Source organism: Rutidosis leptorrhynchoides, chromosome 8 (genome assembly GCF_046630445.1).
Source record: "Rutidosis leptorrhynchoides isolate AG116_Rl617_1_P2 chromosome 8, CSIRO_AGI_Rlap_v1, whole genome shotgun sequence".
NCBI lineage: Eukaryota > Viridiplantae > Streptophyta > Magnoliopsida > Asterales > Asteraceae > Rutidosis > Rutidosis leptorrhynchoides.
Window position 1 is genome coordinate 269,651,124 of NC_092340.1, and position 26,767 is coordinate 269,677,890.

At 34.9% G+C, this 26,767-nt stretch overlaps 1 protein-coding gene across 2 annotated transcripts; it reads left to right on the plus strand.

Annotated features, from left to right (window-relative positions):
- Positions 1–20,738: 20,738 nt before the first annotated feature.
- Positions 20,739–26,182, plus strand: LOC139861692 (chlorophyll(ide) b reductase NOL, chloroplastic-like). Of its 2 annotated transcripts, none has more exons than XM_071850168.1 (13): positions 20,739–21,031; positions 22,367–22,435; positions 22,980–23,041; positions 23,143–23,262; positions 23,345–23,412; positions 23,505–23,553; positions 23,650–23,735; positions 23,912–23,969; positions 25,007–25,057; positions 25,146–25,196; positions 25,278–25,319; positions 25,558–25,668; positions 25,845–26,182. In XM_071850168.1, the coding sequence occupies exons 1-13, from the start codon at positions 20,767–20,769 to the stop codon at positions 25,890–25,892; spliced, it is 1,080 nt and encodes a 359-aa protein (XP_071706269.1). In that variant the 5' UTR covers positions 20,739–20,766; the 3' UTR covers positions 25,893–26,182. The 2 variants fall into 2 exon arrangements, with proteins under 2 accessions (XP_071706269.1, XP_071706270.1); XM_071850169.1 differs by having other exon boundaries at positions 23,143–23,229.
- The last annotated feature ends 585 nt before the right edge of the window (positions 26,183–26,767 follow it).

The following is a 26,767-nucleotide window of genomic DNA, read 5'->3' on the forward strand; positions in this document are numbered from 1 at the left end:
TGACTAGTTATTGTTGATAGTTGGCGGGTTTTGGGTTAGTTGACGTTTTGGCCATGATTAGGCTTTGATTTTGGGTATAATCACTAGTGTTAGTGATTATGGAAGTGTTGGAACCTATTTGGGTGTATTTGGTTGACTAATTTTGAAATGGGTCAAAATTAAGGTTTATGTGTCAAATTGGGCAAGATAAGTGTTTAACACTTGTGATTGGGTTTAATTGGTGTATTAGGGCCATTCTCACTTGTGTAAGTGATTATTGGTTAGTTTGGGCGAGGTTTGTGCTTGGAAGTGCATTTGGGTCGAAATTGCACTAAGGGTCGATTTGGGTTGGTTTGTAATCCACCCTAATTGTGTTGTTTGTTATGTGATAAATGGAATAGGTACGTTCTATTGGCAATTGCGGATTTTGGTTTGTGCATCCATCAAGATTTTAAGGTGAGTGTCAATATACTATGTGCATATGTATGTATAGGATGGGTGCGGGTTGGGTGAAGTGATCCTCGGCTATAAAGCTCACTTAACATATAGGTGGATTTGATGGACTTGTGTAATAGGTCTAATTGGCACGGTTGTGCGTTTTGGTTGACCACTTTTGGCGAGATGCACACTATGTGTGTACGATATCACATGGTCTTGTGATATGGATAATCCTGATGGTGTGGGATTGGTAATTGAGATGCGGTTGAGTAACCCCAATGATGTGGATTTTTATAATCCCGGGATCGTGGGTTTTGATTTGGGAGGTGAGTCACGTGTGGTGCGGATTCACGATGACGCGTGTAGATTCGGTCATCTTATTGAGGTAGTGGTCACGTGTGGTGCGGATTCACTAAGGCTCGTGTAGTTTCGGCCAACCTCGATGTTGTGATGGTATTGAAGATAGTAGTCGCATATGGTGCGGATTTACTAAGGCTCATGTAGTTCGGCCAATCTTCATTTTGGTATTTGGTATTTGGATTTCGGTATTGGGTTAAGGGGTTAACCTTGGGCGGTTTACGCCTTGTTGTATATATATATATATATATATATATATATATATATATATATATATATATTGTCGTATTGTTGTGTTGTAGTTAACCCTCCGGGTGTAGCATGATGGCGTTGTACATATCGTTGTTGGTGTACTTTCATTTGTTGACTTATTGGATTGTTGTATAGATCGTACGGTATGCTTAGATTAGCTTGCCTTTATGCTTGGATGCTCCGGTATGTGCTATTTGATTATTATTGTGTGGTGTGTCCGTTTTATGCATATATATGTATGTAGTATATTCTCACTCACTAAGCGTTAGCTTACCCTCTCGTTGTTTACATTTTTATAGGTTCGCAAGGTGGCGGCTTGGGTAAGCGTGGGGACTAGTGCTTTGCGGGTTGCTTTAGAAGATTGTGCTTTAGACTTTTGATTAGGATTGGGTAGCGTTCCCAATCACCATGCTCGGTTTTGTTGAAAAGTAAAATAGTCGGGTCAAGGTTTACCTTTTGTTTATGTCAAACGGGTCTCGGGTTGTATGCCCGTTTTGTATTTCAACTTATGTAATGTATGTTTTAAAGTCGATTAAACTTACTATTGTAATGAAGATGTTTTTGGAAATATAATTGGGACCTAAATGTTGTAAGTATTATTACGTTAAAAAGAAAAAAAAAATATGGGCGTGTTTAATGACGGGTTGGGTCATTTCAGAATGGGTAGTTTTATACATGTTGAAATAGGATGCTGGTTGACCCAATTCGCTTTTTCTCCTATTTGTTTTTTATTTATATAAGTAATAAGTGTGTTAAGGATGAGTATAAGATTTATGATATTTCAATAATAGATGTAGGATTTTATATGCATTACTAATACACTTGGGAAACTTCTGACCCATTTTTTCTTGCTTGTATTTTAAGGTTACTTATTAGGGAAAAAACAGAACTTGGATCGACCTATATCTGAGTTAGTCGAATACCTTTTCTCCTTTTAATAAATAGAGGTTTTAGTTATATTTGGTTGCCATTACTTATGAAACAACGGAGAAGTTGCTTGCAAAAATGAAAACAAGTGCTAATTCGAGAGTTTTTTTTACAGTCTTTAGTATTGGACGATGCCATGACATTTAAGGAAAATTGCTTTGAAGTTCGGCTCAAGAGAGGATATGTATACTTTGTTCACAAGCATTGTCACTATGACACTATTGGAGAGGGTTATTGGTCCAGAAGCGTGTGAACGACTTGTCCCTTTTTTTATTCTACCTTCATGTCCCATTCATCTTTTTCTCATGAAATTTAGTTACTCGAAGTTATATTATAGGTTTGATATTCTATATTTGAAGGGTTGTAATTACTTTTATTCTAACTTAGTTTCACATTCATCTTTTTCTCACAGATCTTATTAGTTACTGGTTGATGATCCGCAATTGGAGTAGAAACTAAAAGAAATTCCTGCACATGTGCTATTTTTTAGTGGCATATTTTTTTATGTAATTGACTTAATATATAGTTTATGGTAAGCTGAATGCGTGGTGTTTCATCTTAATTAAAAAAAGAATACATTGACGATGGCGAATTTTGACAGAGTATTGCCCATTACTAATAATAAAGCAAAATAAAATATACCCGAATCTTTAATTTGAACATGATGAAACCTGAAAGAAATCAAAATTGACCTCACATAAATGAATTTTTATCATTGAAATTCGAATTATGAGCTTTCCCTAACCTGAATTTTGACAGCCATTTGTATATAACATCTAACCAATATACTAATAATAGTTATTCACTTATTTGTAAGTGGGGATTACATGTTTAAAAATGACAACTACCTACATCAATGACTTTATTGTCAATTCACAACTACCTTAAATCATTAGTGTCGTTTAACACTCTATGAGAAACACGTCAAGCAACTTACGACTTACATCCTATTCAGTATCAAATTGTTAGATATGACTTAGAACTTCTTTTTGGTGCAATTAAACTCCGATATTACTTATGTTTATTATCTACTTTCATGTTAAGAGATTAATGACATTAACGAATTTGTTGGACACTACACCGAAGAATTGAGAAAATCAACAAAAAGTTATATTATCGCCGACTGCAACTTTATATGTCGAACTTATTAGTTGTTACTTTCGAATTTAAGTCCATTACTTTATTCTGAACAAGATTTTTTTATCTATGCTTTTACACATTTAAACTTTTGGAATGTTTTATTGTTTATTTGTGTTATCATGGTCGAAGATTGTCTTAAAATATTATCATTTCATAAAATCCGCGAAATCGCGAGTCTTTAACGAATAAATCGCGGGTTTATTTGTTAATTGTTTATGGTTTAGGGTTTACATATAGGATTTAGTGTATAGGATTTAGTTTATAGGGTATAAATTTTAGAGTTTATGGTTTAGGTTTAGATTTTATAACTTATGGTTTAAGGTATAGTGTTTAAGGTTTAGGGTTTAGCTTTTAGGGTTTAGTGTGTAAGGTTAAAGGTTGGTGGTTAAGGGTTTAGGGTTGATTTAGGGTTTAGGATTTAGATATAGGGTTTGGGGTTTATAATTTAGTTTATAGGGTTTGGGGTTTAGTGTTTAGGATTTAGGGTTTTGGGATTAGTGTGTAGGGTTTAGTGTTTAGAGTTTGGGGTTTAGTGTTTAGGATTTAGGGTTTAGGGATTAATGTGAAGGGTTTAGGGTTTGTGGTATAGGGTTTAAGGTTTAGTGTTTATGGTTTAGACCTTGATGCTGTTAATTAATCAACGAATAATGAAAATGAGAAGACATGCATTAATACAAAAATAGAACCTCAAAGGCCACCTATAAATATGTAATTACAAATTCAAAACATAGTAAATCAGCAAATCAAGGTATGGAGTACAACCTAAACTTTGATCGTTCATATTTACATTATCATTAACCATTAATTACAAATGCATGTTGTAAATATATAGTCACATTGAATTAAGAAACTAAATTCGTAGGTTACGAATGATCGTGTAAATAAAATAAAAATAAAAATTATGAATATATATTTTACTTCTTTCAATAAAATGAATAATCAATCATTGTAGACATGCGTATTTAACTACAATAAACGGAATAAAACCAATCATATTGGACGACAATGGAAATGATTAATTTCCACTAAAAATGTTATTTATAAGAAAGCCTTGAGACGTATTTGACTGAGATGTAAATGTTCTATGGTTAAATATCCTTTAATTATTTTTGGTACAACTCTAATTATATATACTTATAGTACAAACTAAATTAATTATGACAATTAATATAAGCTTAATGGATAAAAAGGATTCACGTTGAGAGTTGATGGTTTAAGGTTAAGGAATTGCTATTTAGGGTTTACACTTTATGGTTTACAATTTAGGATTTAAGGTGTAGGGTTAAGATTTTAGAGTTTATGCTTTAGGGTTTAGGGTTTAAGATTTAGTGTATATGGTTTAGTTTATTGTTTAGGGTTTAGGGTTTGGTGTTAAGGGTTTGGGATTTAGGGTTTAGAGTTTAGGCTTTAGAGTTTAGGGTTTAGTTTTTTAGAATTTATGGTATAGAGTTTAGGGTTTAGGGTTTAGGGTCTAATAGTTTATGGTTAAGGGTTGATTTAGGGTTAACGGTTTACATATAGGGTTTGGAGTTTAGAGTTTAAGGTTTAGTGTATAGGGTTTAGTTTATAGGGTATAGGTTTTATAGTTTAGGGTTTCGGGTTTAGATTTTAGAATTTATGGTTTAGGGTTTATGGTATAGTGTTTAAGGTTTAGGGTTTAGGGTTTAGTGTGTAAGGTTAAGGGTTGGTGGTTAAGTGTTTAGGGTTGATTTAGGGTTTATGATTTAGATATAGGGTTTAGAGTTTAGAGTTTAGTGTATAGGGTTTAGGGTTTAGGGTTTAGTGTTTAAGGTTTAGACTTTAAGGTTTAAGGTTCAGATTTTAGAATTTACGATTTAAGGTTTAGGATATAGGTTTTAGGGCTTTGGGTTTTGTTTATACAATTTATGGTTCAAAGTATAAATATAGTGTTTAAGATTTAGGGTTTAGTTTATAGGATTTAAGGTTTAAGTTTAGGGTTTATGGTTTAGTGTAATAGGTTTAGGTTTGTTTAAGGTTTAAGGTTTAAGGTTTAAAGTTTAGGTAAGAATGTATCTGGTTCAATTTTTCTTCGATAGTTAAGCCACCTTTTTTTAAAGGGATTGGGGTTTAAGGTTTATGGTTTGGGGTTTAGGGTTTAGTGTGTGTAACATCCCGCCTTTTTCCGTTTACTTTTCTATTTATTTATTTAAAGTCCGTTATATGATTATAACATCCTTCGTTGTTACGCGTATTCAAAATATCTTATTTAGGTAATTCACGCACCCGCAACCGAACTCGATGGACTAATTTCGCCAAGGGAGCAAAGATGTGACTAGCTTTTGACTAGTCAACACCCACCTCCCCATTCTTTTTCCATTTTTCATTTTCATTTTCTTTCAATACTTTCAAGTTTTCTCTCAAAATTCATCACAAAGAATCATCATCCATTTCAAATCTAGCAAGCTTCAATCCAAACAAATTACATATTTGGAATCCTTGCAACTTCCTCTTCGATTCCATACCGATTACATCTAATTTGGGTAACTTTCTAAAATCACTAGATTTTGTGTTCTTGATGTTCTTAACTTATAAAGTTGTTAATTAGTGTCTATGGCTCAAGTCTAACATGAATATATGAATTGTATGTTCGATCTTGTTATTTTTGGTAACTAGCATGAACTTGAAAGTTTGGTGTGTTTGATTGTAAATTGGTTGCTTAAATGTTGTTATTATGATAAAGTGCAAGTATTAAATGTGTTCCTAGTATCACTAGCTTCAATTTGATGTGTAGGTTGCTTTAGAAAACTTCATGAACTTGATTAGTGATTTTGGTGAAATTGGGTTAGGGTTTGGTGAACTTGAAAGGGACTTTTGATGCTTTGAATGACATGAAATGTTATTTGTAAGTGCTAGGTTGTATTGTATGCTTGATTACCTTCGAAACGACATATCATTCATGTAAATTGGTTGCCGAATCATTGATTTGCATTTATGAACTTGAATGCATTAAATGATGAGCTTTGAATGTGATTTTGGTTGTTGTAAAGGTAAATGTGATTGATGAAATGTGTTTAGATGTTTTCCTCGTCAAAATACCTTTCCAATGATATAAGATACTCGTCTTGATTGTTTGCGGGTCATAAATTAGGATTGTTTGAGTTTTGGTTCGTGCATTTGTGTGTTTTCAGCAAAATGTTTTCTGCCCAGATGTTTGGACGTCGTCCAGCCTTTTGGATGCCGTCCAGGCCTTTAATACTGGACGCCGTCCAGCAATTTTGGATGCCGTCCAGTTTGCCTATCAGGGGACTGTCCAACTTGGTCATTTTATGAAAAATGTTTGACATGCTATGGACCTCCGATTCACATGTAACTTGTTCTAACATGCTCATATATGATTAAAAACCTCAGAAAAATAGTTCGGGACCCGACCCGAACTTGTTGACTTTTTCGTTGACTTTGACCCGACCAAAGTTGACTTTTAATCAAACTTAACCAAATGTTTGTGCAATTGTTCTAACATGCTTTTATGCTTGTACCTTGCATGAAACATGACAATTTGATTCACATGCTATTATAATCGAGTCTTAACGAGCCATAGAACTAATTGAACATCTTTGACCTATCGTGTTACCGTTATTGATACAAACCTATTTGTTTAGGTCAAGACTAGCATTCGTTCTTGCACACGTTTACTTGTTGAAGTACTTTTACATACGTGCACTCAAGGTGAGATCATAGTCCCACTTTTACTCTTTTTGAACTTACATTTGGGATGAGATAACATAAACGTTCTTTTACTAAGTGAACACAAGTACAGGGAAACAAACATTCTACATACGAGTTTGAACAAAAATCCTCAATTCGATTATCATTAGTTACACTTGCCGGGTGTAAGCGAGAACTTATGTTATATGGCCATATGGGTTTGACAAACCCTCATTCAAACGCTACCGTTTACGAATGAAATATATTTTCGAGAAACAGTGTATGTTCTAACACTATTGTGATGGGGTTCTATGGAAGGAATGTTAAGCATTGATAATTGGGTGCTCGTGAATATTAACTTTTGGAATGTATTACTAATATATCAATGTTATAAATCTTGTGGTTCACTTGTACTTACTTACTTAAACCTATGATTTCACCAACGTTTTCGTTGACAGATTTCTATGTTTTTCTCAGGTCCTTGAACGTTTTGTGATACATGCTTCCGCTCATTACTTTTGATACTTGCTTGGATGTCGAGTATACATGCATAAGCGGAGCGTCTTTTGGCTATTTTCAAATCGTGTCGCATATGTTTCATTTGTACTTTAAACTTTGTAACGTAACAAATTGTCGAACTACTTTGTAAACCTTGAAACATCTTTGCTTTTGAAATGAATGCGACATACTTATGGTCAAACGTTGTTTTAAAGACTTATGACCACATAATGGGACCTAAGTAGACGACGCCGTCAATGACGATTTTGTCGGGTCGCTACAAATGGTATCAAAGCGTTGGTTGTAGGGATTTAGAGTTCATTGGTTTCAACCCCGGGTCATAGGGTACATTAGTGAGTCTAGACTACAACCGGCATATAGACTTAAAGTAGGAATTACTTGACTACTTGTGCATTATACTCTAACGTTTCTACTCATATTTACTCTTTGTTCATCTTAATCTCACGTTGTTTAATTTGATTGACACGCCACCTTGACTATATGAAATGATGTCGAATGCACATATGAATCAGGGTAATATAATTTCCGGGATTATATTACGGTGACTCATATGAACGTTCCGACATTGTGGCATAAAGAATTTAAGGCGAGTCAAGGAAAATTTTTCTCTCTATCCTTATTCCATATCATGATTAGTATTATTGAAAATACTAATCAACGGTATTCTCGTGTTTTGAAGGAACAATGCCTCCTCGTCGTGTGCCACACCATGAGACTCCCGAACAAGCTCTACAACGAATGATAGCCACCGCCGTGGATGCGGCCATGGCCGGTCACTCCTCCAACAATAACAATAACAACAACCACAACAAAAACAATCAAGGAGCCGGCAACTCAAGCGAGGGATGCTCCTATAAAGCCTTCATGGGGTGCAAACCTCATACTTTTGATGGGACCGGGGGACCGGTTACTCTCACTCGATGGTTTGAACAAACGGAGGCCGTCTTTAGCATAAGCGGGTGTCGGGACCAAGATAAGGTCAAATACTCCACTCACACTTTCGCCGGTGTCGCCCTCACATGGTGGAACACCTATGTACAATCGGTGGGTACCGATGAAGCTCACGCCCTCTCTTGGGCCGACTTAAGGGAAAAGATGATCGTCGAATATTTCCCTCGTAAAGAAACCCGAATGCTCGAACAAGAGCTAAGAACTTTGAAAGCGGTCGGAAACGATCTCAATGCCTACAATCAACGATTTTCTGAACTAGCCTTGATGTGCCCAAACCTTGTGAACCCCGAAGCTTTAAGGGTTGAAATTTACATGGATGGTCTTCCAAAGAGCATCAAACATGGGGTAATGTCATCCAAACCCACTAATCATCAAGAAGCTTTGAACATGGCCCGCAAGTTGATAGAAACGGTGGATGAAATTGTAGTGCCGGCACCTAAAGTCGAGGATAAGTCGGGTAATAACAAAAGAAAATGGGAAGCCCCCCAATCAAGCAATAACAACTATACCAAGAAGCCTTTCACCTCCGACGGCAAGAAGGGTTATGCCGAAAACCTACCTCTTTGCAACAAATGCAACAAACATCACTTTGGTGAATGTGGCAAGCTAATTTGCCATCGGTGCCAAGGAGTTGTTCATAAGGCCAACGAATGTAAAAGTGTCGCCCCCATCGCTCGAAAGGGGCCCAATGCACCAAAAATGGGCACTTGTTACGAATGTGGCCAAACGGGCCATTATAGAAATGCATGCCCGAAGAAGAAAGATAACCCCAACACGCGCAACCGAGCTTTCAATATCAACACCGAGGAAGCCAGAGATGACAATAAATTAGTCACGGGTACGTTTCTTCTCAACAACTCTTATGTTACTTGCTTATTCGATTCGGGTGCCGATAAATGCTTTGTATCCAAGACTTTGACTCATTCTTTTAGCACTCCCCCACTTCCATTAGATACCACTTATACCATTGAAGTGGCCAACGGGAAACTATTAAGTGCCGACACATACTACCGGGGGTGTACGTTAAATATTTTGGGTAATGAGTTTGAAATTGACTTGATACCCATGGAACTAGGAAGCTTCGATGTAATAATCGGTATGAATTGGTTAGCCAAAACGAAATCTCATATCCTTTGTGATCTTAACGCAATCCAAATTCATATCGAGAATGGTGAACCTTTTATTGTTTATGGCGATAAGAGTTGCACCGGACTCAACCTCGTTTTGTGCCTTAAAGTTAGAAAACTACTCCGTAAGGGTTGTTTTGCGATCCTTGCCCACGTTAAGAAAGTCGAGTCCGATGAGAAGCATGTCGATGATGTGCCAATTGTTAGTGACTTTTCCGATGTATTTCCCGACGAATTGCCGGGTCTTCCAACTCATCGACCGGTAGAATTCCAAATCGATCTTATTCCGGGAGCCGCGCCCGTAGCACGTGCACCATATAGACTTGCTCCATCCGAAATGCAAGAATTACAAAGTCAAATCCAAGAACTACTTGACCGTGGTTTTATCCAACCTAGCCATTCACCATGGGGCGCTCTGATTTTGTTTGTTAAAAAGAAAGACGGATCCCTACGAATGTGCATTGATTATCGTGAGCTAAACAAATTGATGGTTAAGAACCGATATCCTCTTCCTCGCATCGATGACCTCTTTGATCAACTACAAGGGTCTTGTGTATATTCAAAAATCGATCTCCGCTCGGGTTATCATCAATTAAGGGTTAAGGGGGAAGATGTCTCCAAAACCGCTTTCTAGACTCGTTATGGTAGTTATGAATTTCTTGTCATGCCATTCGGTCTCACTAACGCACTGGTGGTGTTCATGGATCTTATGAACCGCGTGTGCAAACCGTATCTCGATAAATTCATAATTGTGTTCATCGATGACATCTTGGTCTATTCTAAAAGCGAAGAAGAACACGAACAACATCTCCGACTTGTGCTTGAACTCTTGAGACAAGAACGACTCTATGCCAAATTCTCCAAGTGTGAATTTTGGTTGAAGGAAGTTCAATTTCTTGGTCATGTTGTAAGTGATCAAGGTATTAAAGTCGATCCATCGAAAATCGAAGCCATTAGTAAATGGGAGACTCCTACTACTCCTACTCACATCCGTCAATTTTTGGGTCTCGCTGGATACTATCGTAGATTCATCAAAGATTTCTCTTTGGTCACTCATCCTCTAACCGCGTTAACTCATAAGGGAAGAAAATTCATTTGGGCAACCGAACAAGAATCCGCATTTCAAATCTTGAAAACGAAGCTAACCACCGCTCCTATTTTGTCACTTCTCGAAGGCAACGATGATTTTGTTGTGTATTGCAACGCCTCGAAACATGGTTTTGGGTGTGTGTTGATGCAACGAACGAAAGTCATTGCTTATGCTTCTCGACAACTCAAAATTCATGAACGAAACTACACGACACATGATCTCGAACTCGGAGCCGTTGTCTTTGCACATAAAATGTGGAGACACTATCTTTATGGAACCAAGAGTACTATCTTTACCGATCACAAAAGTCTTCAACACATCTTCGATCAAAAGCAACTAAACATGAGACAACTAAGGTGGATTGAAACCTTAAATGATTACGATTGCGAGCTTCGTTACCATCCCTGAAAGGCAAATGCAGTAGCCGATGCCTTAAGTAGAAAAGAAAGAGCGGTGCTTCTTCGTTTCCGAGCTTTAAACATCACCATCCACACAAACCTTAATAGCCAAATTCGGGTAGCCCAAGATGAGGCTCTCAAGGATGAAAATGTTTCACACGAGCTCTTGAACATTCTCGTCTCTCGATTCGAAGTTAGGGAGACCGGACTTCGATATTTCGCCGGAAGGATTTGGGTGCCTAGGTATGGGGACCTACGAAGCCTTATTTTAGATGAAGCCTATAAGTCACGATACTCGATTCACCCCGGTGCCAATAAGATGTACCACGACCTCAAAGAACAATATTGGTGGCCGAACATCAAAAGGGACGTAGCTACTTATGTTGCCAAGTGTTTGACATGTTCCAAGGTCAAAGCCAAACACCAAAGACCATCAGGGTTACTTCAACAATCCAAAATCCCGCAATGGAAGTGGGAAAGAATAACAATGGATTTTATCACCAAGCTACCAAAGACGGTGGGCGGCTATGATACTATTTGGGTTATTGTTGACCGTCTCACCAAATCCGCACACTTTCTCGCTATGAAAGAAACCGACAACATGGAGAAACTCGCACAACTTTACATTAAAGAAATCGTAGCCCGACACGGTGTACCGTTATCGATTATCTCCGACCGAGATGGCCGTTTTGTTTCTAGATTTTGGCGTACTTTACAAGAAGCGTTGGGAACGCGTTTAGACATGAGCACCGCATATCATCCTCAAACCGACGGACAAAGCGAACGCACAATCCAAACTTTGGAAGACATGTTACGAGCTTGCGTTGTCGATTTTGGAAAAGCTTTGGACAAGCACTTACCTCTCGCCGAATTCTCTAACAATAATAGTTATCATGCGAGTATTAAAGTCGCACCTTTTGAAGCATTGTATGGCCGAAAATGTCGATCTCCTCTTTGTTGGGCCGAAGTTGGCAACGCACAAATCACCGGACCCGAACTCATTCATGAAACAACCGAGAAAATCGTTCAAATCCGAGATAGGCTTAGGATGGCCCGTAGTCGTCAAAAGTGCTATACCGACAAGAGACATAACGACCTCGAATTTCAATTCGGTGACCGTGTAATGTTAAAAGTTGCACCTTGGAAAGGTGTAATCCGTTTCGGGAAATGCGGGAAGCTAAATTCGCGGTATATTGGTCCTTTCGAAATCTTGGAGCGTATTGGAACCGTTGCCTATCGTTTACATCTTCCACCTCAATTGAGCTCCGTTCATCCTACCTTCCATGTATCTAACTTGAAAAAGTGTCTTGCCGAACTCGATATCGTCATCCCTCTCGAAGAACTTACTATTGACGACAAACTTCATTTTGTAGAAGAACCGGTTAAAATTGTGGACACCTCCGTCAAGACGTTGAAACAAAGCCGAATTCCGATTGTTAAGGTTCGTTGGAATGCCAAAAGAGGACCCGAGTTTACTTGGGAAAGGCAAGATCAAATGCAAAAGAAATACCCTCACTTGTTCTCGGTTCCGGAAACGCAAGATCCCGAGGAAGAAACAACGACTACTACGCCTACTTAAATTTCGGGACGAAATTTCTTTGAAGGAGTAGGTAATGTAACATCCCGCCTTTTTCCGTTTACTTTTCCGTTTATTTATTTAAAGTCCGTTATATTATTATAACATCCTTCGTTGTTACGCGTATTCAAAATATCTTGCTTAGGTAATTCACGCACCCGCAACCGAACTCGAGGGACTAATTTCGCCAAGGGAGCAAAGATGTGACTAGCTTTTGACTAGTCAACACCCACCTCCCCATTCTTTTTCCATTTTTCATTTTCATTTTCTTTCAATACTTTCAAGTTTTCTCTCAAACTTCATCACAAAGAATCATCATCCATTTCAAATCTAGTAAGCTTCAATCCAAACAAATTACATATTTGGAATCCTTGCAACTTCCTCTTCGATTCCATACCGATTACATCTAATTTGGGTAACTTTCTAAAATCACTAGATTTTGTGTTCTTGATGTTCTTAACTTATAAAGTTGTTAATTAGTGTCTATGGCTCAAGTCTAACATGAATATATGAATTGTATGTTCGATCTTGTTATTTTTGGTAACTAGCATGAACTTGAAAGTTTGGTGTGTTTGATTGTAAATTGGTTGCTTAAATGTTGTTGTTATGATAAAGTGCAAGTATTAAATGTGTTCCTAGTATCACTAGCTTCAATTTGATGTGTAGGTTGCTTTAGAAAACTTCATGAACTTGATTAGTGATTTTGGTGAAATTGGGTTAGGGTTTGGTGAACTTGAAAGGGACTTTTAATGCTTTGAATGACATGAAATGTTATTTGTAAGTGTTAGGTTGTATTGTATGCTTGATTACCTTCGAAACGGCATATCATTCATGTAAATTGGTTGCCGAATCATTGATTTGCATTTATGAACTTGAATGCATTAAATGATGAGCTTTGAATGTGATTTTGGTTGTTGTAAAGGTAAATGTGATTGATGAAATGTGTTTAGATGTTTTCCTTGTCAAAATACCTTTCCAATGATATAAGATACTCGTCTTGATTGTTTGCGGGTCATAAATTAGGATTGTTTGAGTTTTGGTTCGTGTATTTGTGTGTTTTCAGTAAAATGTTTTCTGCCCAGATGTTTGGATGCCGGCCAGCCTTTTGGACGCCGTCCAGGCCTTTAATACTGGACGCCGTCCAGCAATTTTGGACGCCGTCCAGTTTGCCTATCAGGGGACTGTCCAACTTGGTCATTTTATGAAAAATGTTTGACATGCTATGTACCTCCGATTCACATGTAACTTGTTCTAACATGCTCATATATGATTAAAAACCTCAGAAAAATAGTTTGGGACCCGACCCGAATGTGTTGACTTTTTCGTTGACTTTGACCCGACTAAAGTTGACTTTTAATCAAACTTAACCAAATGTTTGTGCAATTGTTCTAACATGCTTTTATGCTTGTACCTTGCATGAAACATGACAATTTGATTCACATGCTATTATAATCGAGTCTTAATGAGCCATAGAACTAATTGAACATCTTTGACCTATCGTGTTACCGTTATTGATACAAACCTATTTGTTTAGGTCAAGACTAGCATTCGTTCTTGCACACGATTACTTGTTGAAGTACTTTTACATACGTGTACTCAAGGTGAGATCATAGTCCCACTTTTACTCTTTTTGAACTTACATTTGGGATGAGAAAACATAAACGTTCTTTTACTAAGTGAACACAAGTACAGGAAAACAAACATCCTACATACGAGTTTGAACAAAAATCTTCAATTCGATTATCATTAGTTACACTTGCCGGGTGTAAGCGAGAACTTATGTTATATGGCCATATGGGTTTGACAAACCCTCATTCAAACGGTTCGCTACCGTTTACGAATGAAATATATTTTCGAGAAACAGTGTATGTTCTAACACTATTGTGATGGGGTTCTATGGAAGGAATGTTAAGCATTGATAATTGGGTGCTCGTGAATATTAACTTTTGGAATGTATTACTAATATATCAATGTTATAAATCTTGTGGTTCACTTGTACTTATTTACTTAAACCTATGATTTCACCAACGTTTTCGTTGACAGATTTCTATGTTTTTCTCAGGCCCTTGAACGTTTTCTGATACATGCTTCCGCTCATTACTTTTGATACTTGCTTGGATGTCGAGTATACATGCATACGCGAAGCGTCTTTTGGCTATTTTCAAATCGTGTCGCATATGTTTCATTTGTACTTTAAACTTTGTAACGTAACAAATTGTCGAACTACTTTGTAAACCTTGAAACATCTTTGCATTTGAAATGAATGCGACATACTTTTGGTCAAACGTTGTTTTAAAGACTTATGACCACGTAACGGGACCTAAGTAGACGACTCCGTCAATGACGATTTTGTTGGGTCGCTACAGTGTGTAAGTTTAAAGGTTAATGGTTTAGGGTTAAGGGTAGATTTAGGGTTTTGGGTTTCAATATTGGGTTTAGGGTTTAGAGTGTAGTGTATAGGGTACGGGTTTAGTTCTTAGGGTTTATGGTGTAGACTTTAAGGTTTAAGATTTAGATTTTAGGAATTTATGATTTAAGGTTTAGGATATAGGGTTTCGGGTTTCAGTTTTTTTTTTTTTTTTTTTTTATGGTTTAGAAAATAGATATAGGGTTTAGGGTTTAGAGTTTAGTGTATAAGATATAGGGTTTAGGTTTAGGGTTTATAGTTTAATGTATAGGGTTTAAGGTATACGGTTTAGGGTTTAGGGTTTAGCGTTTAGGGTTTATAGTTTAGGGTTTAGATTTTAGAATATAAGGTTTAGGGTTTAGGGTATAAGGTTTAGGGTATAGGGTTTAGGGTTTAGAGTTTAGTGTGTAAGGTATGACGTCAGTGGTTTAGGGTTCAGGGTTGGTTTAGGTTTTAGAGTTTAGAGTTTAGATATAGGTTTAGGGTTTAGAGTTTAGTTTATAGGATTAATGATTTAGTGTTTAGGGTTTATTGTTTACTGGTTAGGGTTTAAGGTTTAGATTTTAGAACTACAAAGTGATTGTGACTATGAGTGTCTCGATTCGAACAACAAAACACATATAATGGATTTGAAGCAAGAAAAAAGATCAAAGAAAAAGTATGTTTCTAAGGGTGACTAAAGTTCTTAACTGTAAATGAGTATGTTCCGGACAACAAGTGTTTGATTGTATTCCTGCGTGACGAACGCAGGTTCATCATGGTTCTAGATGGAACTCACCCGGTGTAACAGTTTGTTTCAGCATCAAAGTCTTTTGATTCTACAACTTGTCCGTTAGTTTGTGCAGAAGTGTTGATGAATATGGATTTAGTGTCTTTCTATTTTGATGCTTAGGCATGTAATTATTAAACACTTTAAGATATAACTTATGGTAGCTTAGTAACCATTGAATAGTTTGACATGTCATTGAACTTTATGATATGCCGATCGATGAATGATGGTAATTTTGATATGCTAGAGATCTTATCATTAAACACAAGTTGTAACTAAACAGCTAAAATGTATGATCTTATGTTTGTATAATCTTATTTTTCTGTATATTAAAAATATTGCCAATATAAATATATTAAATAGTATTCTTATGGAAACATCAACTTCATATTGATCATCTTCTATTTTTATATTGTTTGGATAACCAAATTCAAAGCAAAATAACAAATACAATATAATATGGTATTAATAAATTATTTAACCATTCAAAAACCCTGCGAAATCGCGAAGGTAGATTTACAATCGATTAGTAGGTTAATGTCGATTCGGAAAATCAATAATACTAGCCTGATTAAGCTTAATAACATACTATTTCTCTAATTAGAATTAGATTGATTAATGATAAATCGGGTTAGTCAGAGACTGTACTTCATAAGTTTTTTGATTCATATATCGTGTCTTCTTTGGAGTTGATGTTTATTTTCAACCATTCTTTTGTATTTATTTCATGTATTTGTTAGTGCCTTTTGATTTTTATGTTTACATGTTTAATTCTTTATCTACCCACTATTTTATTGTATTTGTTGAGTGAAAGCATTCAACGGGTTTAACATGACATGAACTACCTATATAATTGTGTTTATAAGTGAAACCAGTTGTGTCGCTATTAATGAGTTGTTTGTGTAGTTGGTGCAGCAACGCAATCAAGAAGAAGGATGAGATCAAGAGAGTAACCAAGGCTAATTGTTAAGGAATTTTGTTCTTTTGGTGTTATGTTAGGTATTTTCTTTTAAATCTTGTGATGAATAGTTATGGAAATGGTGTTTTTATGATGTATATTGAGTTAGGTTTTCTGTATATAATTTTTTGATGCACCCAGTTCAATAATACAAGGAGTATAAGGTGCGAACGAATGCGTTGGTAGAAAAAGCCCTAATAAATTCGAAGAAGGTTGGGTGATGCAAGACATGGCACTATGACCTAATCATTATAGTTATGACCATCCTGGGATGATTTAGGTAAATTGTCAACTTTAAACATCTTGATATGTTGATTGTCAGAAAATGTAATATGAGTACAACACAATTTTAGGGTCAAAACAGACCCATGGCCACAAGACTCAAATTGAGAATTAACTTATAATGTTAATGGACATGTTTATCTAGGAACCGGAGGTGCCTTTGAACCTTTGAAGTTGAAAGAAGGAACTTACTTCTTCACGGATCCACATCTCGGTAAGAAGCTCTGCTACGTCCAATTTCCACTACGATTTGATGGTATTATACTAATGATGGGTATGTCAATAGCAACGTCATGTTCTTTGATTTCAAAAACTACCAGTTTTAATGTGGTGATTTCGATCCAATTTTGAATGAGAGGGTTAACTCGGGTAACATTTTGCTGTTCAAATGGGTAAAAGAAAGTTCAGCAAAAAATAAATTAGCCTCAACGTGTTAAAACTTTTTAATAACTTTCCGTTTATAAAAGTTCATATTTTATTTAGTTAACATAAGTTAATGGGTTATGTAATAATCATAATTGACAAACCAATGTGTTTATTTAGAAATATTGAAATTATTTAGTGAATTGTTGTCGGCACCTGTACAATATTTACGTATGACCCTTTACCTAATTTGTTTATTTTATTACATCTAATGGTGTTTGAAATCTAAAGAACAACATCAGAGGACTTGATGATATACATGGCGCACGATGTGTCTTTAAACAGACGGGCATTGAACACATATGACCCCCCACTGTTGAAGAAGAGATCAATAATGACCTGTGATTGATTTTTTCTTTATGGCTGTTGTTTTGGTGGTTCAGAGAAAAAATTATAAAAAGATAAGTCAAAAAAGAAAAGTAAAGGTTGAAAGCTAACAACAACATTTAATTTTAAATATTATTTCCGATATTCTTTTAGTTTCTAAACAACCTAACAACAACAACAAAATCAATAATTCAATACTATATAAAGTCATATTATTTAACAATGCAATATTTAATTGGTCCCTTAAAAAACTCCGCAAATTCGCGAGTCTTAAGCTAGTACTAATAATAACAATAATGATAATATTAATATTAGTAATAATCATTTTAGTGATAATATTGTTAATGATAATGATAATAATAATATCAATGATAAAAATTATAATAATCATATTAATAATAATACTAATATTAATGTTAATGATAATTCTAATAATAATAATAATAATAATAATAATAATAATAATAATAATAATAATAATAATAATAATAATAATAATAATAATAATAATAATAATAATAATAATAATAATGATGATGATAAAATTATACCATCATGATCATCGTAACATCAAATTCATCATCATCAACTTATCACCTCATCATCATCTTAATCATCATCATAACTTCATCGTGTTCAGTCCATCATCATCATCATTCTTGTTAACCTTATCACACTCGTTCATCATCGTCATCATTTTCATCATGAATCATCATGATCATCGTGATCATTATCATCATCTTAAACATGCTCACTGCATCATCATCGTTATTTCATGTTCATCGTATCATGCATCATTAATCATCATTTTATGTGTTCATCCTCATTCGTAATCACCACATCATAACATCATTATTTTCATCATCATCCGCTCATCTTCGTTATCATCTCATCATCATTGTTAACCTCCGGTACCATCACGATCATCACCATTTAACTTCACTATCAACATCGTTACTATTCATCATCTTATTCACCTCCTTCGTTCATAATCTTTTTCTTCTTCTTCTTCGTTTATCATATATCATCATCATTAAATTATTACGATTATCGTTATTGTAACAGAAAAAAATTAAAACAGAAGCAGAGATCGAACATCAGCCATTTGAACAGAAGTTACAGTAGTGGTGGTTTGTTCCGGCTGTTTATAGCGGTAGAAACAGATACGAAGCAGTGGCAGTAATTCCAACAGGGAGTCGAAGGTTGCAACAGTGATGGGTCTGTTTCCAAAGGCTGTAATTACAGCAACAACACATAGCAGCTACAGTAGGATTTTAAGGCTGCAGAAACGCAGCAGCAGTTAAATATGTTCGATGGTTTTGGTTTTGGTGTTAAAGGAACGAACCAGAAACAATTTAGCAGCTGCGATTTGCAGCAGTACTCGAATAGCAGTCGCTCAAACAGTTTAACAGGAAGGGTGTGTGTGGGTATCGATCAAGTTGAGAGTGTGGTTTGTAAATGGGTGGTGTTCTTGTGTGGGTTTGTGGGTATCAACAGGAAAAAGGTTCGAATAAAATAGCAGCAACATAAGTGAGCTTAGTGGTGTTTGTTGTGGTTGTGATGGTGGTTGCCGGAGGTGGTGGCGGTGGAGTGACAGTGGCTCACGATGATGGTTGTCTAGATGTTGAAGGTGGAGTCGAGTGTGTTGTTTGATCGCAGAAAAGAAGGTGAAGAGCAGGGATGGAGGTGATCAAGTTTAATATGTAATGTAATATGCATATATGGATATATATACTCCGTATGATATTATATGTGAAGGAAGAAAACAAAAACATTAAATAATTTAATAATAATAATTATAATTATCTTTCAAGAAACTAAGAGCCTGCAAAAGAAACAGTAAATCCAACAGTTTAGCAGCATGAGTTTTGTTCATTTGTACCGACAGTTTTTCACGGAGTGCTATATCGTGCTCCGTTGTTAATCGGTGGCGGATAAATGTTTTCAGAAAAATCTCACATTTTAAATTAAATACATTTATTTATTTCAGTCATCAATTGTGTAAAACGTGATCGAGAAGGTTCGTCCGCTATCTGTTTTTAATTACAAGTAATATGTACGGAATATTAAAACTTAACTTAAAGTATTTAAATATATTTTTAGCAATTCAAAAATTTATATAACTTAATTACAGGCCAACGTTTATTATTAAATTTTCATAATTTCGTATTTTAACTTGTTTAATATCAATCGAATGACAAACGAGTGCTACTATCGTTTATTAAATAAATTCGAAACCATATATATATATATATATATATATATATATATATATATATATATATATATATATATATATATATATATATATTCATTTTAATAATAAATTATATTACATCTTATATTATTTTACATAATTATTTCTAATAATTAAATCGTATATTAGTTCCAAATATATTTCAAATTATTATATATATTTATATATTTGAATATATATGTATCTATTTACAAATAGTTGTTCGTAAATCGTCGAGAACAGTCGAAGGGTAATTGAATATATAAAAACAGTTAAAAAAAAAAATTTGAAACTCAGCAGCTTTTGCTTATCATGTCAGAAATATTAATTCATATAGAGAATTGATTTAAAACAAGTTGAAATTTTCTGGGTCGTGACACAACCCCTCTTTCCATGTTAACTCTCCTCCAAGACGAACGGGTATCAATTAATAGGGCAGTTTCATTCACTCATTTGGGGTTGTGCTGGTGTAATTAAACGAGAGGTTATCCTCTTCTTTGTCGCTCCTTCATTCAGTTATGCGAATAATACCCTCTCAGCTTGAATCTTCAAAGTCTTGCATGACCACCACCCCCCCCCCCCCCCCCCCCCCCCCCCCCCCCCCTTCTTTTCCGTTCATGTATTGTAATTGTTCCTTTTTTTTTTAAATTAAATCGGTAACGTGTAGATTATATAGGGATCTTGTAAATGATTAAGGTTATCAATAAAGTTTTAGTTTCTTTAAAAAAAAAAATTTATAATAATAACTTTAGGATTAGGTTTATTATTAGAAAATTCTTGTTTTTATTAAATTATATTATATATTATATTTATATCATAAATAATTACAAACCGGTTTAACCGTTAACAACTGTACTAACTTATAAAAATTACATTTCTGCCCGTGTTAAGAGTATTGCTTGTATTTGCAGTGTTTTATCGAACGCAAACTATCAATATCTTCAATGACGATAAGCATAACCGCTTATTCTTCTTCCTCCTCTTCACTAATACTTAACTTGAACCCTACACAATCATTAACGTATCTACCAATTATACCGTCTCACCGACATCTCCCTCACTCACTCGCCGGAAAATTAGGGTTTTTCACAACATTACGTCATCACCGGAAACCCTACATGTTAAAACCTCAGTTATGCTCTGTTTCTCCGGTGAAATCTCAGCCCATGGTTCCTCCTTATAATGTCCTAATAACCGGTTCCACCAAAGGTCTCGTTCATTTCTTTATTATTGATTTGTGTTTGAATTTAATTAATTTCTGTACTTAAGCAGTGGACGAGCCAGGAAATTATTTTTTTTTTTATAACATAGTGATTTTTTTTTTTGGCATATTAATATGGAGGATTTGGGGCAAAATATAGAGTTTTTTGAGCAAAATTTGGAGGTTTTTAGGCAAAATACGAAGGTTTTGAGGCAAAATATGAAGAATTGGGGAAAAAGATCACGGGGCAAAATCGAAAAAACGAAAAAATTTGCACTAAAAATTTCAAATTTACCGGGGGCGGGCGCCCCACCCTGCCCCTTCATAGGTCCGCCCCTGTTAACTTAAGACTGTAGACTAAGTAATTACCCATGGCCTGAATTTTATGGTTATTTTGGTACTTTTATATTTTTCATTGTTGCCGGTTACATTAGTGAGAAGAATGAAATTGTGTTCTCTTTGGGTTAATAGTTGATATGAAATTTTAACTATTCTACTTGTTAGTGATGCTTATATCTATTTCTAGTTGCATATGAAATATGAAGATCAGTTATGAGCTGAAAGTTTTTATATAAGGGAAAGTAGATTTTCAATACTACATAAGCACTAATTAGTTTACAAAGGGTTGCGAAATATTTCCGTCATAGTGTTGGTATTAGAACGTGTGATGGTTGATTAAAAGTGACAAACATGCTATTTAAAGAGGAAACGTAAAGAAAAGAATATGGTCACGATCAAACATACGGCTTTTAGGTATTGATTACTAATCGTGGTGAGGAAATATAGTAGGTTTAGAAACTTGGCAGAAAAGGAGATGCTACATATTTGAATCGAAAGGCATAATTTGTTTGCTAATGGTATAATTTGGCATATGTGTAACTGATTCACGCTAGAATTTTCATTAAAGTATTATTTATCTAATGACTAACATGCCCCTTAAATCCTTGATGACTAATGAGGACAAAAATATTGTATCTCACGATTGAAGTTACCAATTTGAAGTAATATTAATAAGGGCAATGTAGAAAATCTTGCATTTTGTGTCAAATGAACTACGGAGTACTCCTTTGTTAGCTAGTAATATATTATGAGTTAAATTTAAACATATGGTCTAGGAAAATCATGTTAGAATTAAGTGGAAGATGTCCAGAGCTTACTTTTAAAAAGTTGTGAAATAATTGAGTAGGTATGTTGTTTTTGGCGTAATCAATGTAATGATATACACCCTATTGGTCATATTGTGCATCATTTTCATACGATGATAATTATCATTAGTTATGTATAAGTTGTTGCTCATTTGGATAAGTACAGTTTTCTTGCTCATCTGCAAATTGTGTTTCCAGGAATAGGTTATGCCTTAGCCAAAGAGTTTCTGAAAGCAGGTGATAATGTCTTAATATGCTCAAGGTCTGGTAAGTACAAGTGTGCTCGAAAGTGAAATATCATAGTGACATTATCTTTTATTTAATGACTCAAAAGATTATTTAAACATCTAGATGTGAAAATTTTGACCCAATTCTATTGAAACGGGTCAATTTGAGTTGCTTCGATTCATAACATGTCAAACGGGTTAGATATAAAATTTTGGCTATAAGTGAAACCGTGTAAATGGGTGGTACAGGTTAAACGGGTCAAAAGTCACAAAATACATGTGTTTAACTGTTTACAGTGTCCTAAATGGCTAAATCAATCTTATTAACCATTTTTACAGCTACTCAAAAGATTATCTTGACATCTAAATGTGAAAATTTTGACCCAATTTTATGTAAGTGGGTCAATTTGAGTTGCTTTGATTTATAACATGTCAAATGATTTAGATATAAAAATCTAGCTACAACTACAAGTGAAACCGTGTAAATCGGTTGTACAAGTAAAAACGGGTCAAAAGTCACAAAAAATGTGTTTAACTGTTTATGGTGTCCTAAATGTCTAAATCATTATTAACTATTTTTACAGCTGAACGGGTTGAATCAGCGATACAGACTTTAAAGGAGGAATCCGGGGTTCAGCATGTGTGGGTACCTAGAGATACTTTTGCTTAATGCTCACTTATAATACTATATTAATATTATGGTTTTGTAATCATATATCTTGCTCTACATTGTGATTCTTTATGTAGGGTATAAAATGTGACGTTCGGGATGGTAATGATGTGAAAAATCTTGTTCAATATGCACAAGATAATCTTCAATACGTGGATATATGGGTACTTAAAGCTTTCATCTCCATATTCATATCAGTTATGATAATGCTTGTTAATCATTCTTGATTTTTACAATGTTTTTTATGTTGCTTTCTGACATATTATTTGATTAATACAGATAAACAATGCGGGATCAAATGCATATAGTTTTAAACCTCTGGCAGAGGCTTCAGATGAGGATCTCATGTGAACTTTATACATAATTTTTTTCTGAATGCTACTAGAAATAGAAATGTCACTTTCTTACTTACAAATTAATCTCAATAATCCATTTACAGAGAAGTTGTCACTACAAATACACTTGGTTTGATGATTTGTTGTCGCGAGGTAATACCTTTTTACAAGTGTCCAACTGTCATACTTCAGACCTTTGACCTTTGACCTTTGACCTTTGACCTTTGACCTTATTTGGTTGCATTATAGGCAATGAAAATGATGCTGAACCAACCTAGAGGTGGCCATATATTCAATATTGACGGAGCAGGTTCTGATGGAAGACCCACCCCTAGGTGTGTTTTTTTAATTTTCTTGCTTAGGCTTGGATGACAATTTCATTAATACATTTGAATTTGAATGCCTTATAAATCACTATTTTTTTTGTATATATACTCTCATGTAGAGTTCACACTGCACACACACATAAACGTAGAACTTTATCTACATGATATTTTTTTTTTTTTGTCAGGTTTGCTGCATATGGGGCAACTAAACGCAGTGTGGTGCATTTGACAAAATCATTACAGGTAATAATTGCAGTTGTTTTCTATTTTGTTTATTACATGTGCAGTGTTATTTATCGAAAAGTGTAGGTAGCTTGTGTGAACGTGAACGGGTTTGTGAGTTATTTTTTGAGCAGGATTAGTGAAACTTCTCATAATGAGTCTAGCAGAAATCTTGAGTTAAGATAAAATCGTAGGTTGATATTTGAAATACTTTTCTGAAATTGTAAAATTTTACAAATTAGAGGCAGGAATATGGTCACGTGATGGTTTAATTGTTATCTATCATATTTTTTCAAGTGATCCAAACACTAGAGACCAATTTGAAGGCGCGGTCAAGAAGGAATGGCGCTTCTACATCGGGTTCTAAGAAGCTCATTGATCATGAGGAAATGAGGAAGACTTAGATTACGGGGAAGCCTTTCAAAAAATTTTTTTTTTTTGGGGGAAAAGTTAGATAAGAAGAACGGTGTTGCGGGGTCTGGTAAAATGACCCACGTGCACCGGTTAATTCTAAAAATCATCATAAGTGAAAATGAAATTGGTTCAAAGCGCCGAAATGGAAAAAATCAGCGTGTTCATAAAAGATATTTGAGTTCGCTTATCGGGTTCATGATTCGTTCCCATATTTGGATTTGCTGTTCATTGATTTTGTTTGTTAGTTATTGTAAGTGGGTTTGGTTATGGATCGGTTTAGGTTAGATGAGGCTCGGCATATATGGTTCTTTTGTTTAGCTGCTTTCTAGGTACGAGCATCATCGGTGTTCCTTTCTTGTATCTCTTGTTGATATTGTTTTCAATTCGAAAACGTTTTCCGCTTATTTTTAAAGTATTCGGTATTTTGGCAAAAAAAAAAGGTGATCCAAACACCTCATGTTTATAATTATCTGCAGTACCTACTTCACCTTTTGCTATTTATATTGTGTATTTATATTATATTTATTTATAGCTACTTCACCTTGTTATTTATATTGTGTATTTATATTATATTTATAGCTGTATTATAGCTGTATATGTGTGTAACGACTCTGATATACGATCTTTTTTAAAAAAAATTGAAGGCGGAGTTGCAGATGCAAGAAGTAAGTAACGTTGTCGTTCACAACTTGTCGGTATGTTTTCACATGCACATGTAAACTTCCATAACATTTAGTCTTATATACAATGATCAATATCTTTTGGCTTTATCTGCTTTGTCAGCCAGGAATGGTAACAACAGACCTTCTCATGTCAGGTGCCAACACAAAGCAGGTATAATTTATGCTAAACGTTATTTTAATTTCTTCGTCTACACATTTTTTCTCTTACAAATAAAATCTTGTGTCACTGCAGGCCAAGTTTTTCATCAATGTTCTGGCAGAACCAGCTGAAGAGGTAACCTTTCATGAACTGAACTTTTGTTCGACCTGGTTACTATTGAGTCTTTTACTATTTAGTATCTTCTGTTAATCGCCTTTCATCTACTAATCTTACTTTTTTTGAGAAAAAAAGGAAGTGACTTGACCAGTTTGTCCTTACCTAACAGGAGATATTGAAAATAACTACATTTTTTTTGTTACTACTTTTTATGAAATATTTAATTGCAAAAAATTTTTATGTTGAGTAAATGCAGGTTGCAAAGTACCTTGTCCCAAATATCAGGTCCATACCGAGCAGAGGATCAACAAAGCCAACTTACATTCGTTTCCTTACGGGATTAAAAGCTTACTCCCAAATATTTTCCGTAAGCACTACCAACTCATCATTACTTATGATATTTTTGTCCGTGACCCGAATATATTTGACTCTATATGAGGGTAATCTGCATGATTCATTTATGAAGCATTAAAACCAAAAATTTTAGTGTCTGAGATTAAAATATGCATAATGATGCATTTGTGAACTTTTTGGTATCTGCAGAGACTGGCATTTGGAGCTAGAAGGAATAGATACTTGGTTGAAGAGTGATGAACTGATGATGCATCAGGTTAATGTACTATCATACACTTGACCAATTACAATTATGTATTCTTTACATCATTTGTTTAATTGTTTTGAAATGTCTATTGAAAATATAAAATTCCAATACACTGATCATACAAAAATATAGTTTTAGAGTTTGTCATCAGCAGTTGCTGATGGCACCATATGTACAAACCTAGCAACTAAACCAAAAACATCAGTTCTTACAACTTAGACCAAACATAACCGTGAGTTACTTCCCTTCCGTCACATGACATGGCACTAACTGACGAAAACTGACGTCGTTAACGGGCCGTCAGTTGTGACGGACCCGAGGCGTCAGTTTTAGGACTGACGTAAAAAAATTCGTCACGAGTGACGTGTCGCGATCTGATTGATCCTTTGATTTGAGCCGTTTTCAAACGGCTTTACAGCCGTTACACCTTTATAGCTTTATTATAATACCTCAATCTTATTTCATTTTTACACAACACTTCCTTTTCTATCATTTTTATACATTATAATCTAAATATTATATACCGATGATTTAATCGAGCATATATGGAATCTTCCGATATCATCTCGACCTATGAATTAGTGTTTCTTTATGTAATCTTTATTTTTAATATTTTTAGTTCATCTTTATTTTTTTTTTTAAATAGGTAGTGGTTAATTGTTTAGTATTCTTGAATTTTAATGAAATATATTTTATTTTTAATATTGTTTGTATTTTATTTTATTTATGTAAAAAAGAAATTAATTAAATAAAGAACTAGTGGACCCTAAAGGAAAGCTGACACAATAGTTGGAAAATGTCAAAAACTGACATTGCCTAATCATAGACAGTTTCTGCACTTTCGTGATGGGAGGTGATATCTCCA

Excerpts from the sequence above, each read along its gene's own strand:
- LOC139861692 (XM_071850168.1), top strand. The coding sequence starts at position 20,767 with ATGACGATAAGCATAACCGCTTATTCTTCTTCCTCCTCTTCACTAATA. Across the intron at positions 23,554-23,649 it reads TGATGATTTGTTGTCGCGAG|GCAATGAAAATGATGCTGAA; the intron begins GTAATACCTTTT and ends GTTGCATTATAG. Across the intron at positions 23,736-23,911 it reads GATGGAAGACCCACCCCTAG|GTTTGCTGCATATGGGGCAA; the intron begins GTGTGTTTTTTT and ends TTTTTTTGTCAG.